The following is a 19,262-nucleotide window of genomic DNA, read 5'->3' as shown; positions in this document are numbered from 1 at the left end:
GGGAAATAACACAGACCAGCTGCCCTCTCTCCTCCACCTTAGGTTTTGTCTTTGACAATGATTACATCTGCTTTTCAGGGCAAGTCTAGGAGAGAGAGGAGGAGGAGACAAAGGCTAGTGGGCTGCCAGTCCCCTGAAACTGGGCTAATAGAGAGACTGGTGGTCAGTCTGATTTTTGACATCTTCCTTCGGAGGTTCTGTTGGAATTTCCCAGCTCTTGTCAGTTAACCTCCCCAGCCCCTTGCATACTATGGATTTACTTTCCATATGTGTCCAGAGGCAGACACATCCTGCAGGGAGAATGCAGATGGGGTGGGAAGTCCTTTCTTGAACAGGTTAACGGCACAATGGAAGTATGCCTGGGGTGGGAGCTAGGAAGAAGGGAAACTAATGTGTACTGATAGGCACTCCTTCGCAGGACGCAGGAGAAGGCTGAGTGAAGGAGCTTGCCTGTCACCATCACACCAGCCCTGCAAGGAAAGTATTTATTACCCCCATTGTACACATGAAGAAACTTGCCCAAGGCCACAGCTAACCCACAGAGAAGGGAGTCCAACCCAGATCTATTCAACACCAAAAGTCATCCTCTTCCATTAGAGTCTGTGGGAGGCTTACAGGACTAAAACAAGTATCTTTACTGGTGCTTGAAAAATGACATTTTGAATGACATTTTATACAAAATCTGAGCAACTCCATTGATTCAAGAGCTGTAGGCTGGGCTGACCTGGCTTGGAAAAAGGAATATTCTATGGAAGGTACAGCTAATTCCGCTCATAGGTCACCTCCAATCCCCAGAAAAGTGCTGGATGTTGGTCCTGTCTTTTGTCCAGGTAGAAGGTTGCAGTTTGCTGTCATCAGCAAATCAATCTCCATCTGGATACAACTATTTTCAGTTACATTTTACTACTGATCCTTGGCTCAGTGGCTTTCTGTCAAAGGGGAAGGGAATAGGTCAGAAGCACAAGGAGCTATTTCTGGGCTCTGGCCTTTGGGAAAGCAGCCTTGTCCTGTTTATACATCCTGTCTCTAATTTGCCAGGCCTGACCACAGAAACATCATCCTCCAAGCCCAGGTAAATACAGGCTACCAAATACTCCCCAGTCAATGGCTATTAAGCAACCCAAGGAGCCCAGAAACCTATACTAGGCAACTGTGATAAATAAAGAAGGTTCTTGACCTTGGGCTGCTGGAGCAGATGTATATTCCCATCTGGGGGAGGAGGCCCCGAAGTGCAAGTTCTGAGCCCCTCTCTGGCATGACTCTTGGTTTAGTCACCCTTTCTAGCACTCATCCAGTTACACAACTAAATTGGGGTGTCAGCACCAGGATGAACCCTAGTTCATCTCCAAAGGGCAAGAGAAGGCAGAAGAAAGTTTTTTTCTTTTTTTTTTTTGATGTGGACCGTTTCTAAAGTCTTTATTGAATTTGTTATAATACTGCTTCTGTTTTATGTTTTGGTTTTTTGGCCCAGAGGCATGTGGGATCTTAGCTCCCCTACCAGGGATCAAACCCGCACCCTCTGCATTGGAAGGTGAAGTCTTAACCACTGGACCACCAGGAAAGTCCCAGAAGAAAGTTTCTTACCCAGTAATGAATAGCTGGATGAATCAGGTCTCTTTCAGAAAATGAAACCAAAGGGAAGAAGGGGCCTGTGTCTGGATCACCTTCAAAAGCTGGGTGTGAAAGGGGCCTGTGTCTGGATCACCTTTGAAAAGTTGGGTGTGAAAAGAATGATGCAGGGCAAAGGGCCGCAAGGAGAGGGAGGAAAGGAGGGAGAGGGAGAGAGAGGGAGAGAGGGGGAGAGAATAGGATGAGCCTAGTTGCTCTGTAGAGCCTAGGAATGAAATCAGTTGGAAGGGAGCCCCCAGGTCCCACATCCGAATGTGTCACCGCCAAGTGCCCAGAGGCCAAAAAGCCTGGCTCAGTCTGTCTAGAACTGGAATTTTTTCCAACCCTGAAGCCCCAGAATGAGAACAACCAGCTTCTCCTTCTTTTCCACCAGTTATTTCAGAGACTCTACTGGTAGAACCCCACCTTCAGCTCTGATTTCCAGTGTTGTTTTTGTTTAACATGGGTGAAAAAGTATAGAGATCTGAAAATAGGTAAAGTTGCACTGTAGAGTGGAAGAGAAAAATCTGAGAAGTGGCCCAAACCCTCTCCAATAGCTCTGCAGCTAAGATGACGCCTTCACCAACTAGGATTGGAAGGGTGGGGTTCAAATGAAATAATTTATGTGAACTCATTGAGCTCAGCCTGGTCCCTTGGGACCAAATAAATGTATTTGCTCTTTCTCTATGGTAGATACTGTCCTTTGTGTGTGTATGGAGGGAGTGACCTCCATATTGAACTTATACCTTCTGTGACTGCCCCGTGAGATTCATCACCTCCACTCCTACCATCCTAGTCCCAACCTTTCCTCCTAAATGGCCTTCCTGCTTTGACTCCTGCCTACTACAGTTTATTCTTTACACAGTAGCAAGAGTGATCTTTTAAAAAATATAAATTGTATCTTGTCACTTTTCTGTTTAAAACTCTTCAAATGCCCCCACTACACTTGAGTAGAATTTAAACACTTTACCATGGGTAACTGGGCCCTAAGATGACCTGCACCCTGCTGATTTCCTCTCCTATCACTCTTCCTATGGCCCACTTTGCTGCAGCCACCCTGACCTTTGTTTCTGAACTCACCAAGACTGTTCCCTCCTCAGGGCTTTTGTACTAACTATTCCCTCCGCCTAGAATACCACCTGTTCTCCTTACTTGTCATGGAGGTCTTGTCTGACCGCCCAAACTAAATTAGCTCCGCCTCCCACCCCCCATCACTCTATTTCATTTGCTTCATAGCAAATGGTAATGATACAAACTCAGCCAGTCTTGTCTATTATTTGTTTACTTGCTTATTGTCTGTTTTCCCCGCAACAACACAGTCCCTGAAGGGGCACTGTGTCTATCTGGTCTATCACTGAATCCCTAGGGCCAAGCAGAGCCTGGCACATAGTAGATCTCTAATATTCGTTGGATGAATGATCTTTTCAAACCCTAACAATCTGGTGAGGTCTGTGAGAAAACCGAAGGTCCCGTCAGATTCAGGATTAGAGTCCTGGTCTGTCCGAACACAGACTTCGTCTTCCTTCCCAGGGTACCTCGCCCCTTTCCACAGTTCCCCATCTCTCCGACCTTTCTCACACACTTAATCCTCCTCTCCAGGGAGGGCAGGTCGGACTTCCAGTTCCTTCTCAGAGCCTCGTGCAGACCCTCAAAGTCCTCCCACATTTCGGGGGCTCAGAGACGCCGCCCTGTTCTCAAAACGGACCCCGCCGGGTGCACGCACCCCCCTCCCCGGGCCCCCAAACAGGGGCTGAGAAGAGCCCCACAATGTCTACGGTAAAACGGGGCGGGCCCCAAAACCCACCGGCAGTAACGGTTCAGCGCCTTCACTCTGTCCCACTCCCTGGCTAGGGACCCCCAGGGCCTAGTGGGGGCGAGTTGGAAGCTCCAGGCATCAAGGGCAATGAGGACATCCCGGGCCGAAGTGGGGATGGGCCGCCTTCGCGCAGCAGAACCTTTCTTCATCGGGCCTCGTTCGCCGGCCGGTCTGCTTTGGAAGAGACACCCCACTTAACCGTCCCCCGCTCGCACCCTCCCCGTCTCAGCCCTGTCTGCAGAGGCCCGCCTTCCTCCCCGTCCAGAGCCCAGGGGTTGCTGTGGCCGCAGCGTTCCGCCTCTCTCTGGGGGCCTCCCCAGGCGTGGACCTCTGAAGCTACCGACAGACAGCGTCTGGCTCTTCTGAGCTCCAGTGGGCGAGGGCCTGCAGGTTTCTTCCAGCTGGGGAGGACGCAGAGCGGAGGCGGAGGCAGAAGCACTTTCAGGCCCTAGGCCCGGCGGGCTGGGTCGGGTGAAGCGCGTCCATCATTCGCCATCCAGGGCGCGCGCGGCCCTCTTGGGACCTCGCCGGCGACCCGTAGCTCGGGCGCGCGCCTGTCGCAGCCCGCAGGAAGGAGGGGGTCCAGCCTGAGGCCCAGCCACCATGGAGATCCCCTCGGCCCAGGGCTGGCGTCTGGGGCCTTGGGGGCGGCCCTGACCGCCCTCCTCCCTGCCCGGCCTGGATCGCTGACCTGCCCCCCGCGGCATTCGGCCACCTCTGCGTCTCCGCCCTCCCCTGGCCGCGCTGCTGCCTGGGCGCGGCGGCGGCGGCGGCGGCGGCGGCGGCGCCCTGTTGAATGGGCTGTGAGGGCCCAGGTTTGAAGCGCTGGCGAACGCGGCCTCCAGGGGCGCAAGGCAGCAGCAGCGGTGGCGACCAAACGGGTGTTGGAGTTGGCAGCGGCCATGGAGGGCCTGGCTGGCTATGTATACAAGGCGGCCAGCGAGGGCAAGGTGCTGACTCTGGCCGCCTTGCTTCTCAACCGGTCTGAAAGCGACATCCGCTATCTGCTTGGCTATGTCAGCCAGCAGGGAGGGCAGCGCTCCACGCCCCTCATCATCGCAGCCCGCAATGGGCACGCCAAGGTGGTGCGCTTGCTGTTAGAACATTACCGGGTGCAGACTCAGCAGACTGGCACTGTCCGCTTCGACGGGTAGGTACATCCCAACTCCAGCCTCCTCTCTAACGCGCGCGGACCCACCACTTTATGGGTCTTCCCCTCCCTCTCTCTCGCTTCATGGAGGTATCACTTCTCCCATTTTGTACCTCCTGACCTGCCTCATTAATGCCCACTTCATCTTCTAGGGCGAATACTCCATCCCATGTTTTGCTGCTCATCCTCATTGGCCCCTACCCCTTATTCCCTCTATAGGTAAATAGCCACACCCTCTGTCTTGATACCTAATAGGTATTCCGTATTCTTTACTAGATAGTTTGTGAAGAAGCAGTATGGAGGAGGTAGCAGCCTTTTCAGGTTTTCACTGTATCAGTACTGGGGTTGTAACCGAGATCAGAAATTAACGAGGTCAGCAATTAACGTTGAAGACCTTTGTTTGATGAGTTATTTGGCCACCCAATGTTTACCCCTTCACGTGAGTGTCCGATAAAGCCCCTTAGTAGGTTGTGGGACCTTAATGTCAAAATAAGCCCCTAGAACCAGCAGCAGTTGCAGCCTCTTGAGGGGTGGTCACGCAGCCAGGCTTCCCAAGACATGATTCTGACTCTTACACATTGCTGGGGGTAGATGTGTTGGCTGTGAAAATGGCACCGGACCTGGTGTAGGATGAGGTGATGCCATTGTTAAATTACATGTTATTCTGTGATGTTGTGGGGAAGCTTGATGATATAGTTATTCCAGGTGGGGAGTTCAAAAATTCATATTGTCAGAGTTAAAACTTGCCCTTTAGGTTTAATTGTACATATTTTTGGGTATGATAGAGTTGAATGCAGAATTGTCAGGTTTGACGTTATCTTTTCTGTGCTGGATGGTTATAACCTGTTTTACAGATTACAACTGCATGAAGATGCATTAATTGTTTTTGTTGACTTGTGCCAGTACATAAGCTATTCTAGCATTTTCTTCTTTTGAGATAGATGTGGTCCTAGCATAAAGATACGTATCTTTAGTTTTGGTGATTGAAAACTGCTTGGTTAAAACCTGATGGAAAAAACAATTCCTCTTGAAGATGACTAGGGCATTGTTGAATTTTGGTTGATTCTTTTTGTAGGTTGAAATAATAAGAGCTTTTTCTTCTGTTTTAGATGACAGGAAAATATTTCAGGGTATTACATTTTACTGAAATGATAGCCCACGGGTGGTGGTTAACCTCTGGTACCACCTCTCTAGACGTTAAGGAGATGGTCTTTTTCATATTAATCAAAGATGGCAACCTGATTCTTGTTCGTTTTCTTTTACTAGCTTCTGTGTGCTTTCTGTAACTCCCTGCATTCCCACAGCCTTTTCTCTACGCAGAGGAGTGAAGTAGGGTGACCCCTGAACTTCTAGCACCATTCCAGTTGTATAGGCACAAGCATCCATTGAGATAGGAATCTCTGCAGTAACAGCTGCTGGTTACACTGCTGCTAAGGAGCTTGCTGAGGCCTGTTTTGATTAGGAGAGAATAGTGGCGAGAAAATATAGTTTTCTAAAGCATTTGGAAAGGCTTTGCTTATCTTTCTTAACCATCAAAGAGAAAGGTGTTTTGAGGTGGCAATTAAGAGAACCTGAAATGGCTAGGAATGTAGCATTGAGCCTGTGTAGTGGCTTACCTTGCCCAGTATTTTGCACTGGCCAGTGAAATTAAAGGGTTCAATAAGCAAACATATTTTGAACACCTACTGTGTGCCAGGCTCTGTAGTAGGGATTGGGTGTGCAGAGATGAATGCCATACTGTTCCCACTGCAGAGGAAGACAGTCTGTTGCCCTGGGCGGGGGCTGGAGGTGGGGCGTGGTGTGTGGCAGAGGTAAGAAATTGATGAAAATGAGTAAGTGTAGATGCCATGCCATTTAGGGTTATAGAAATCTTTTGGACTACTGAGGGAACACAGGGAGAGGAAGTGCTCAGCTTTGCCTGGGAGAATCAGGGAAGACTTCACAGCCGAGGTGATATTTGAGCTCAGTCTTAAAGGATAGTAGAGAGTGAAGAAGAGGGACGGTGGCATGGTGCTCTTGCAATGACAAATGTTTCAGTGCAGTTTCAGTAAGGGGTTCAAGCCTGGGAAATTAAGAGAGATTGTGGGAGACTAGAGTGAGGTGGAGGCCAGATTTTGATGATCCTTGTGTAAAATTTCAAGAGTCAGATTGGTGAGACTGGAATTGCAAAGATTTCTATCATTTGAGATTTTGTGTGAGGCTTCTTCAATCTGTCTTTTTTTGTTTATGGATTATTACAGTTATGGATTTATTAGCTGCTCTGTCAAAGTAGTTTTGTTTTTTAACTTATTAAATGCCTATGATGGGCCTAGCCCTGTGCCACACAGATAATGTGGAAGATGTAGAAGAAAATGTAAAGTTTCTACTTTCGAGGAGCTTACAGATTAACAAAAGAGAAGAATTGAAATTCATGGCCACCTTTCTGCCCACTCACACCACTCTGTGAGATTATTTTGCAGTTTGTTCCAGTCATTTAGGCATTTCAGAAATAGATGAAGAGGGTGTTACTTGCAAATGTCATGATTTCACTTTACATTCATTCCAGACAGTGTGAAAATGTTAGTCTGAGTGAGGTGTTAATAATATGAAGCTCACTCACCCCTCAGGGACTGGCTTTTGAGAGGTACTTAGCCAACCCCCCTTCTTTAGATTCCACTGGTACTTGAGACCCATGGCCAGATAGGGACAAACAGGTTCTTTGTGGGCTGAAGTAGATTAGTGTTTCCTAATTTTCAGTAATTTATGTACCATCTTCACAATTTTTTGCCAAATCGTTCACCACCTATCCTGTTATTTGCCTAATATTAAAAAAAAGTCTCACTTCTTAGCTTCATCCTAAGCAACAGTATCTGTGTAATTATGGGGTTTGATATGGTACTCTGCGTGTGTGTGTGTGAGTGAGAGAGAGAGAGAGAGAAAGAGAGAGAAAGAGAGAGAGGGATAGAGAGACACATAGACATTAAAATAACTTATTTAAATAAGCCTATACTCTGCCTAAAAACATCTAGAATACCTTAGAAAACTAAAGTATATTCATAATAGAGCCTCAAAAGGGGGACGGTGCCACCCACCTAGATTAAGCCCGATGCTGATATTTGAGTCCTTGTACATATTTTTAGGAGTAACATTTGAGATTATTTTATTTATGGCTTACTGTGTAACGACCACAATTGACATAGATGAGTGGATAAGAAGAAAAATTCCCTGGTGGCGCAGTGGTTAAGAACCCGCCTGCCAATGCAGGGGGACACAGGTTTGATCCCTGGTCTGGGAAGAACTCACATGCCGCGCAGCAATTAAGAACGTGCGCCACAGCTACTGAGCCTGCGCTCTAGAGCCCTTGAGCCATAACTACTGAAGCCCGCGCACCTAGAGCTCCGCAACGAGAAGCCACCGCAATGAGACGCCCACGCACCGCAACAAGAATAGCCCCCACTCACCACAACTAGAGAAAGCCTGCGCGCAGTAGTGAAGACCCAACGCAGCCAAAAATAATAATAAATAAATTTAAAAAAAAAGAAAAATTACATGAACGGGAATGAAAGAAGAACCTTTAGTTGGAGTATGGGAAGCTGTTAAGAATGTTATAGAAATGGAACATAACAAAGGGGAGGTGTCATGTGACCTTGGAGTTCTGTGCTGGTTTGAGTTCTGAGGGCCTGACTGCTGTGTGCCAGAGTTTGTGGGGAACTCTTGTCCTAGAAGAAGTTTGCTGACATGGATGGGAAGGAGAACAGGACCTCTGGGAATTCTGAGGCTTTTTGTTGAGTACTCTTTTAAAGTCAGTTCTAGTACTAATACTTCTAATACATGTCCAGGTAGAGGAAAGGTGTAAGGGGCACATCGTCATTTGGCTTCATTTAGAAAGTCATTTCCAGTGTATATTTCAAGGAACTACATATGATCTGATAAATGATTTTAAGGACTTTGTTTAAAATAAAGTGCTGTCAGTTACATTTAATGAATTTTTATTTCTATTTCAAATGCTTGAACCAGACATTTTTATTTCAGATCGAACCAGGAAATACATGAGTTTAGTTTTGTGATCAGAAATGTTATCTTTTATTGTGAAATGTTTCCATCATCTGATGCATACATTTTGTTTAAAAGGTGAATATCAGATTAAAGTTTCTTGATTTTTTTTTTTTTTTTTTTTTTGGCTGTGTTGAGTCTTTGTTGCTGTGCACGGGCTTTCTCTAGTTGCAGTGAGCCCGGGCTACTCTTCGTTGCAGCACGTGTGCTTCTCATTGCGGTGGCTTCTTGTTGCAGAGCGTGGGCTCTAGGTGCGCAGGCTTCAGTAGTTGTAGTACATGGGCTCCGTAGTTGTAGCTTGCAGGCTCTAGAGCGCAGGCTCAGTATTTGTGGTGCACGGGCTTACTTGCTCTGCAGCATGTGGGATCTTCCCTGGACCAGGGATCGAACCGGTGCCCCCTGCATTGGCGGGTGGATTCTTATCCACTGAGCCACCAGGGAAGTCCCAAGTTTGTTCATTTTTAAGATGAAATACATAATAGCTAGTCTGCATTGCAATTTTAGACTCAATCTAGAAAGATCATTGTTTTATAGTGCTTCTCCCATAGGCATTAAGTAAATATTGCATTAATTTGATTATATTTTTATTTATTTTCTGTTCATTTTGTTATAAATGTGTTTGGCATTTTGTTTTGAGGCAGTATACGGCTATAATTTTAGCTGTATTTTATGGACAAAAAATGTCATAGATGTTAGGATTATAATTCCCTTTAATCTGTTTAATGTTTTTATTTAGATGTAGAAATTTAAAAATCACTAAGGCTAATGTTTCTGAAGGATTAGTAATTCTGTAACATTCTACAGTGAATATTTTGTCATAAACTATTTAAAAAATTTTACTTGTCTCAATAAAAATAGATAATTGAAACTTTTTTTAGGCTCCTGTCACATCACCATAGGGAAAATGGAAATTATTAGATTACACCAGGAAAAGTATTAAACGATTATAAAAACCAAGTGAAGTATATACTTGTAATTTAATTTTTACTCATGTCATTAGTTCTGGGAAATTTGAGGCCAGAAAAAAATTTTTTAAATTACTTTTGTCTCTTTTTTTTCCATCTTTAAAATGGGGGTCCTATTTATCTTATATGGTTATTGCAAGAGTTAAAGATAATGTATGTGAATGCCTATTTTAATGTAACATTTCTTGAGTTTTTACTTAGTTTATGTTCATGTTCTTGGCAAATAATATTCTTAAGGCGTGCAAGGAAACTTTGTAACTATGTAAATATAACTATATGTTAACTATGTATTGATTTTTTGGATAGATTATATTAAGAAGTTTTTTTAAAAAAAGCTTTTAAAATTGAAACATGTTTGAACAATGACATGTATTGTTTCCTTACATTTGATGCATTATATAGTTTCCAAAGTACTTTTGTATTTTTAATCCCATGTAAGCCTTTTAGTTATATGTCTTTAAAATGGGCGTAATAATAGTATCTACCTTATAGGATTATTGGGAGAAGGTTATTATGAGAATTAAATAAGATATACTATATATTAAGCAGTTAATACAGTGCTTGACACATGGAAATTATTAGCTATTTGTGTTTATTTAAACTTTTTCTTTAAATTGATTTAGAAGTTAAATTATAGTAGTAATGTAGTGCCTCTGTTTTTTTTTTGTGTGTGTGGTACGTGGGCCTCTCACTGTTGTGGCCTCTCCCGTTGTGGAGCACAGGCTCCGGACGCGCAGGCTCAGCGGCCATGGCTCACGGGCCCAGCCGCTCCGCGGCATGTGGGATCTTCCCGGACTGGGGCTCGAACCCGTGTCCCCTGCATCGGCAGGCAGACTCTCAACCACTGCGCTACCAGGGAAGCCATGCATTTTTTTTAAAATTAATTAATTTATTTTTGGCTGTGTTGCGTCTTTGTTGCTGCGTGTGGGCTTTCTTTAGTTGCGGCGAGCAGGGGCTACTCTTGGTTGCGGCACGCGGGCTTCTTAGTGCAGTGGCTTCTCTTATTGCGGAGCACAGGCTCTAGGCACACAGGCTTCAGTAGTTGTGGCGCGTGGGCTCAGCAGTTGTGGCTTGCAGGCTCTAGAGCGCAGGCTCAGTAGTTGTGGTGCACGGGCTTAGGTGCTCCGTGGCATGTGGGATCTTCCCGGACCAGGGCTCGAACCCGTGTCCCCTGCACCGGTGGGTGGGTTCTTAACTGCTGTGCCACCAGGGAAGTCCCCCTTTGCATTTCTATATAAATTTTAGAATTGGCTTGTCAATATCTACACATATGTGGATGCATGCACACATTTGTGCATGCGCACACACACACATCCCTGCTGGGATTTTGTTTCGGATTGCATTGAATCTGTAGATTATTTTGGGGGAGAACTGACGTCTTAACATTATTGAATCTCCTAAACAATAAACATGGAATATTTCTCCATTTCTTTAGGTCTTTATCTCAGGAATGTTTTGTAATTTTCAATGTAGAAGTCTTGTACATTTTTCATTAGATTTAGTACCAGATATTGGTATTTTCTGATGCTGTTGAAAATTTTATTTTTTTGACAGTGAAAGAAAACTTTTGAACTTTGTGTTTATAATCATGACAATAAAAAATGTAATAAGTGAATTTTCATTAAACTGAATTGTTTGCAAAAGGTACAGTTGGCAACCACTAAAACATTTCAACTGATGTAATGTCTTATTTTCTTGATTCATTCTTTAGTTTAAAAAATCAATTAACGATTAAATGACATTAAAAAGATGAAATTTTAAAAAGAAACTTCAGAAGTCTCAAATTTATTTTGAGGTATGTCTTTCATACAGGAAAATGTACAAATCTTTCATGTACAGTTTGATGAGTTTTTTCCCCTAAATGTCCACCCATGTAGCCACTACCCACATCAAAATATAGTACATTTCTAGTAGCTTTAAGCCTCATCCGAGTGAATCCTACATCCTCCCCCATAGGTCACCCCATAGGTCACTGTTACCGGGAATGCTTTTGCTTATAAACATTTTGCGTCATTATTTGAAACTGAAGAAGTAATTGCTTGCATGTTTATAAAGTGCGTCTTTTATTTTCAGCAGAAGTGATAGATGGTATTGATAATTGCGGTTCAACTATGGTATTTATATTAATCCAGGTGGATTGTACTCTTTTTCACTTCAAGGGAGATAGAATTTGACCTGTGTTATAAGGTTGTACCATGCATGTTGCGGCAGTAATTGTTTCTTTCTCACTGCTGTAGTAGAGTATAATACTTACTAGCTTAGATAATCTTAGGGAAAAATTATCTGCTTAAATACTTTTCTTCCTAAAGCAGTTTCTAACACAATGTTAATGCAGAGATTGGGGTGGCTTTCTCACTGATGTACTCAATGAAACTGTGGTACCTAGGGGGTGCTGGGAGGAACATGCTGTGCTCCTAAGAGCCAGTGAATCAGCTTGGCGGTCAAGAAGTTACAAAACTCCATACATTTCCTCTTTGTTTTCTGAAATTTATTTACTTTTGCTAGTAGCAAGTCAGTGATTCGTTTTTTCTTCTTTTTTTAGTTTTTACACTTTGGTAATAACAACAGTCGCTAACATTTATTGAGCTCATACTAGGTACAAGTACCATGCAAAGTGCTTTACTTAAATTACCTGATTTTATTTTCAGCCAAACTAATGTTTTACTAACGCTCTGTAGATTGAGGTTTCGGGTCAGTGTAAATGAATACATCCTTTAAATTTACGTTAGGGCAGGTAACCTCCATTTTCTAACTGTTCGTTCTTTTCATGAATAGGTATGTCATTGATGGTGCCACCGCTCTTTGGTGTGCAGCAGGGGCAGGACATTTTGAAGTTGTTAAGCTTCTAGTCAGTCATGGAGCCAACGTGAACCATACCACAGTAACTAACTCAACCCCGCTACGGGCAGCATGCTTTGATGGCAGATTGGACATTGTGAAATACTTGGTTGAAAATAATGCCAACATCAGCATTGCCAACAAGTATGACAACACCTGCCTAATGATTGCAGCCTATAAAGGACACACTGATGTGGTCAGATACCTTTTAGAACAACGTGCTGATCCAAATGCTAAAGCACATTGTGGAGCCACAGCACTGCACTTTGCAGCTGAAGCTGGGCACATAGATATTGTGAAGGAGCTGATAAAATGGCGTGCTGCTATAGTAGTGAACGGCCATGGGATGACGCCATTAAAAGTAGCTGCTGAAAGCTGTAAAGCTGATGTTGTCGAACTGTTGCTCTCTCATGCTGATTGTGACCGAAGAAGTCGGATTGAAGCTTTGGAGCTCTTGGGTGCCTCCTTTGCAAATGACCGTGAGAACTATGACATCATGAAGACATACCACTATTTATATTTAGCTATGTTGGAGAGGTTTCAAGATGGTGATAACATTCTTGAGAAAGAGGTTCTCCCACCAATCCATGCCTATGGGAATAGAACTGAATGTAGAAATCCTCAGGAACTGGAATCCATTCGGCAAGACAGAGATGCTCTTCATATGGAAGGCCTTATAGTTCGGGAACGGATTTTAGGTGCCGACAACATTGATGTTTCCCATCCCATCATTTACAGGGGAGCCGTTTATGCAGATAACATGGAATTCGAACAGTGTATCAAGTTGTGGCTGCATGCCCTGCACCTCAGACAGAAAGGTAACAGGAATACCCATAAGGATCTTCTTCGATTTGCCCAAGTTTTTTCACAGATGATACATTTGAATGAAACTGTGAAGGCCCCAGACATAGAATGTGTTTTGAGATGCAGTGTTTTGGAAATAGAACAAAGTATGAACAGAGTAAAAAATATTCCAGATGCTGACGTCCACAGTGCTATGGACAATTATGAATGTAATCTCTATACTTTTTTGTATTTAGTGTGCATTTCCACCAAAACGCAGTGCAGTGAAGAAGATCAGTGCAAAATTAACAAGCAGATCTACAACCTGATTCACCTTGATCCCAGAACTCGTGAAGGTTTCACCTTGCTGCATCTAGCTGTCAACTCGAATACCCCAGTTGATGATTTCCACACCAATGATGTCTGCAGCTTTCCAAACGCGCTTGTCACAAAGCTCCTGCTGGACTGTGGTGCTGAGGTGAATGCTGTGGACAATGAAGGGAACAGTGCCCTTCACATTATCGTTCAGTACAACAGGCCCATCAGTGATTTTTTGACCTTGCACTCTATCATCATTAGCCTAGTTGAAGCTGGCGCTCACACCGACATGACAAATAAACAGAATAAGACTCCGCTAGACAAAAGTACAACTGGGGTATCAGAAATACTACTTAAAACTCAAATGAAGATGAGTCTCAAGTGCCTGGCCGCCCGGGCAGTTCGGGCTAATGACATTAACTACCAAGACCAGATCCCCAGAACTCTTGAAGAGTTTGTTGGATTTCATTAAGTGACTGGATATGTAAAATCATTTAATGTGGTGCTAAAAAGTAAAGGACTTTAATCACAGACAATAGAATTATGTGTTCATAAAATGTGCTTTTCTTTCCACTACCCTTCCTCCCTACTCATCCTTCCTTAGTTTTGTATTTGGTCTTCTTGCCTCACATGGTTACTGATTTCAAATACACTTTAAACAAAACCACATTGTTTAGGTGTAACTATAATCTAAGGTGTTTGGATATTGGTCACTTAACTATTTTTCTTTTTTTTAAGGAATGAATATAAAATATTTTGTTTATGTAACAAGGGCCCTTATGATTTGAAGTTGATAATGTTTAAAAAAAAAACTGCCTAGAAAAGTATTTCTGTTAAGCCTGTGTCAGCATGTTATTCTCTGCAGCAGTTTTGAGGATCATGAAGAAAAACAACGAAAAGGAACATTAACAGTAATGGAATATCTAGATGTTCTGCACATGCCAAACTGCTCTAGGTAGTTTTCACTCTTCCATTATTTATGTGAAGAGATCAACGCATTATAACGTCAGGAGGATTTTTAAAAATATAACTGCAGATTAATCTGAAAAATGTGCTAACTTAATAATAGTTACAAATTTATAAAGTTAAATCCATTGAAATTGTTGAATTATGCTGGGTGGTACATATACAGCAGTAAATCTTAAAGCAACTTTTCAGAGAATATTGATGGACTATTTGCCTTTGGGCTTGGACTCTAAAATGTGTGGAAGTCTCTGTTTTAATGTAATTAATCTAAATTGCAGCAGTCTGCATTTGACTCAGCTCACAGACATGTAAAAATTATGAATGCTGTGTTCTCTCTTAGGAAACAAATTGTCACAATATAGTTATATGTTCTTCTTTTGTCCCCTTCTCCCTTTCCTCTTGTGCGCTATCTTTTAAAATTGGAAACTACTTTTCCAGAGGGCATTATCTGTGCCTCCCTAAGAAGGTTTTTATGACAGATGAAAAGGAACTGGGATATTTTTAATTTTTTCACTTTATTCAGTCTGTGACAAGTAGAAAAATCACTAGTGTGGTATAGGAAATTAAATGTTTTTGATAATAAAAATAATTCTCAATGCCATTTGGAAAGATATTTCTGCCTGAGGGCAGCAAATTTTGGAACCACAAAATGTCGCTTATTCCGACAGGCTGTACAGAGGTCTTTATGGGTTTTGTTTGTTTGTTTGTTTTGTTTTAATGGCAACATTGTAAACTGTCAAAAGAATATTCTGTGATTATCTTTTAAGCATCACAGAAATTCAAGTAAAGGGTACACACCTATTTCTTTCAATGTTAAAAATGATAAAGAAAATAAAATTAGCTATATCTGTATTTTTCTCTCTAGTGCCAAGTGAATGCCTTAGCTACTCATAGTGCATGGTACTGTAAGTGAAGACCTGCAGCTTTTTTTCTTTAATGAAAAGCATTATAATGATGCAGCAACATCAGATATAAACTAAAAAAAAACAACAGCAAAAACCACTGGTAAGGTTTCAGTTAACATTTTATGTATGGATATTGCTTTGTGAAGTGTAAGAAAAAGGTTGCAGCCGGATCAGTATAAAACATAACGACTAAGCCAAAATCAGCACCTAGGACCTTAAATAAAATAGGTACCCCATGAAATGAAACACTCTGAAGGATAGGAGGGAATGGATGGGGGTACTTTAAAAACTTCTTCCCCCAAGAACGCGAGATAATTTTACTGTGCTGTAGTTATACTTCACGTGTCTTCTTGCTTCAGTTAGGAATGTTTTGATGGTAAATTCTGTCATAGTAATATATTTCTGTTTTCCTAACCTGAGATTTTTACAAGGAAGGTTTTTTAGGATGGTCTAAAGGGAGGTATTTGAATGAGCCCTAATTTGAAAATTACTGGCCTTGATCTTCCTGGTGTGAATCAGGGAGCTACTATACCTTGCTCTTGGCAACTCTCATGAAAGAGAAAATGCTCATCCTCCAGGTGAGTGAATCACGCCTTTTTCACAGCTCAGATCAGACCCTGTATTTTTCAGACTTCAAGGCCTGTTTATTTGACAGTCTGAGGAATAGCTATGATACTTGGTATTTACTTGGTTCCATTTTTTTTTTTTTTTTTTTTTTTGCGGTACGCGGGCCTCTCACTGTTGTGGCCTCTCCCGTTGCGGAGCACAGGCTCCGGACGCGCAGGCTCAGCGGCCATGGCTCACGGGCCCAGCCGCTCCGCGGCATGTGGGATCCTCCCGGACCGGAGCACGAACCCGTGTCCCCTGCATTGGCAGGCGAACTCTCAACCACTGCGCCACCAGGGAAGCCCTTGGTTCCATTATTAATGCATATGATTTTTAAACATCAAAACTTAAAATATCAGATAATGTTGCATGTTTTAAAAACCATTTCATCCCTTTGGCTACCCAGGACGAGAACTATTTTAGATATTACTTACTTATAAAACGAGGATAATGATTATCTGTACATATTCAGACATCAAAATTTAATGACACTCAGTGTTTTTGAGAAGGGAGGACTAAATGCTGGAGAGAGTAAAACTGCTGATTGAAATGCTGACAAAGCTGGAGAAAAAATCTGAAGACAGTGGAATGGACTATGAACTTTGCTAATGGTAACCGAGATTTTTTTTTTTTAAACTATGGTATAGCGGTACATTGTGCACTATATTGCTAAGGATCTAATTCTGTCTTGTGAAACGAATCCAAATATGTATTGTGAAACACCTGTATAAAACCATTCTTGAAACAAGTGATTACATGCCTGTTTCTTTTTTTTTTGGTAGAATTATTTTAAAATCTGTTTAGCCAAACCCTTCCCAAACTTAAGTATTGTTTTTTTTTTTTTTTTTTAAGAAAATAAATAAGAAAGGTGATAGTTCTGTATCTCAGCTCTCTGAGAACTCTGGGCTGTTGCCATTTTTTTAGCCACTTTTGTCATTTTGTGTTTATTATTGGTAGAATTATGCTTTAGATTGTATGTCTTCCTTGATAACATTACAAATTCAATCAAAACTTCTTGGTCTTGCTCAGTAATTGTCATATAAATTTAGTTAACTAGAGGCCCAAGTGGATGAATGCCTGGGCAAACCATGTGAACCCTTGGGTGGGTTTTGCACTCAAGAGTTGGTAAAATTGAACTCTTGAGTTTAGGTAACTATTTAGGTCAAGGAATGGGCAGCAAATCCATCCTTCAACTGATCAGACAGGAAATTTTGACATAAGAACTCTGACACAACATTGTTTTCAGTCTACCCCGGATTGCTCTCTAGTAGGCCACAGTCCAGCTACCTTCAGGTTCAAACAAAAAAACCAAAAAGCAAACTTTGGTCTTGCTTGTTTCTGGGAAGGGTTTTACTGCGTTGCCCTGATCATTGATTAATAACTGTAATCATGAGAAACTTAGGCACGATAGCACTGTTTGAAGTAAAATGTGATGTGGGGGCAGCAGCTCCGTGAGTGTCAGCTCTGCATTTGGCAAGTGGTTTTGAAAATCAGAATCCCAAGGGAACAGTACCCTGTCACCAGTCTCCATCTCAGTTGAGGCAGCTACTTGAGGAATAAGGCCACTTTAGGTTATTCAAGCAGAAGCATTTCTTTCTGGGGGAATGGGGCAGGGTGAGGAATGAGTTGCTGGACCTTGGATTAGTTTGCTGGTTTTAGAAGCAGCCAGTGATGGAACTAGAGAGTAGATGGATAAAAGTATAAAGGACTTGCTTTTGTGGTAGGTTTTCTGTGCTTTTATGGTAAGATGTTTTAAATGCTCCTTTTCAGGCTAGCCAGATGTATTAGTGTACAGATGACTATTCCGTTTCCCTCACTGACTATACTATAACATTAAAATGGGTTAAAGAAAACAGACCTCTGCCTTTTGCTCTATGAAAAGTTATTAGTCCATAAGATTCTAAGCTGTGTGTTGACTCCGACTCTGAAAATGCACAGCCCTGCTCTGGATACCTTCTCTGGAAAGTAGAGAGCTCCTACTGTGTATGGTACATTGCTGAGCTCTCTCATACATTCCTGGCAGACTTGCCCAAATCTTCAGATGGGCTGGGTTGTACAGTACCTTCTCCAAATATGGGATCTGAAACAAATACTACATGGATAGTGGTGATATATTAATTTTCAAAACTGTGAAGTAAATGTGGTCTCTAGCCCTAGGTTTGTGGTGTGTTCATTTGTGTTAACATATAGGAAAGGGACACCGACTTGATGGTTATGGGGAGTGTACCTTGATGTGTGTGCAGGGGTGAGAAGTGCTAAATTGTTAACGGCTTTTCATTTAGGGGTGAGTCATGTGGTGAGTGGCCTAATCAGAAAAATGAAGGAGCAAAGATGTAAGCTTCATCCAAGCAATGCACAAGGTTTTGTAACTTTTTTTTAATCAGGTGTTGTAAAATTTGTGCATGGCCTTTTTTTGTTGTTGTTGCTTAGTAACTGGTAGAGGAGAAAAGATGAGGGAAAATAACCTCAGCTTTGCTAACCAATCAAGTATATAGCTGGGGAGTAAACTCTGACTGGCTTAACGTGTTGAAAGATCCTATCCTTTATAATAGTCACCCCATCCTGCAATCTTCCGCGTAGAGGAATTACATTGTTGTATTCTAGTAATTCACTGTGATTTATAACAAACCAGTGATGTCATTCTATTGTGCACTTTTGTCAAACCATTTACATGACTTTAATAAACATAGTGAACTTGCTGACTGCACCAGAGGCCTGTTAGTGATTTATATATTGCATGACATTTTCTATTTGAGTTTGACATGTAGAATCATTTTTAATTTCGTGGTAACTGACAGTCCTAATAGCCCAGCTAATTTGAAACTAACAATATTGCTGTGTAATAGGAAAAAATGGTGTTTGTGTTCAGTAAATGTTTGAAAAAAAAAAAACTGCCTTGAAGTGTGTGTCTTTATTGTTCAGTGTTGAGATGATCTTTTGTTGAATTCATTTTTAAAAAGTTGTGAAAGTTACATACATGTGCATGGGGAAAAAAATTCAGAGAGTTAAGAAAAATTCAAATAGTAAAAAAAAAAGTTACTTTTTCATCTCTCTCTGCCTGCCATTTGGACTCTTCAGAGGGTACTCACTAGTTTTTTGAGTAGCTTCCCAGAATTTTATGTGTATATATGTGTATTTTCTCCTTTTTGTTTTTTTTCTTTAATGCAAATGGACTTTTAACTTTCCTATGCTATTCTGCATCTTGTTTTCATTTAATATATCTTGGACTTTTTATTTTGGTATGTATAGATTTTTAAAAAAACAATTTTATAGCA

At 42.2% G+C, this 19,262-nt stretch overlaps 2 protein-coding genes across 2 annotated transcripts in view; one reads left to right on the top strand and one right to left on the bottom strand.

The window, feature by feature from the left end:
• LOC307180138 (uncharacterized protein) overlaps nt 1-3,797 on the bottom strand; it is a 31,368-nt gene extending 27,571 nt beyond the window's left edge. Inside the window, exons 1-2 of the mRNA XM_079910276.1 lie at nt 3,765-3,797; nt 3,413-3,598 (exon numbers count right to left, since the gene is read on the bottom strand). Of these exons, the coding sequence (XP_079766402.1) occupies nt 3,413-3,573 (161 nt within the window). The 5' untranslated portion in view covers nt 3,574-3,598; nt 3,765-3,797. The remainder of the gene's footprint in view (nt 1-3,412; nt 3,599-3,764) is intronic.
• FEM1B (fem-1 homolog B) lies at nt 3,644-19,262 on the top strand. The gene is made up of 2 exons (XM_079910263.1): nt 3,644-4,574; nt 12,347-19,262. Exons 1-2 carry the CDS (start codon nt 4,327-4,329, stop codon nt 13,980-13,982), a joined length of 1,884 nt encoding a protein of 627 aa, XP_079766389.1. The 5' UTR covers nt 3,644-4,326; the 3' UTR covers nt 13,983-19,262.

Source organism: Stenella coeruleoalba (assembly GCF_951394435.1).
Source record: "Stenella coeruleoalba genome assembly, chromosome: 2".
NCBI lineage: Eukaryota > Metazoa > Chordata > Mammalia > Artiodactyla > Delphinidae > Stenella > Stenella coeruleoalba.
Note: the sequence above shows the minus strand (reverse complement) of the source record. Positions and strands in the feature narration are given on the sequence as shown.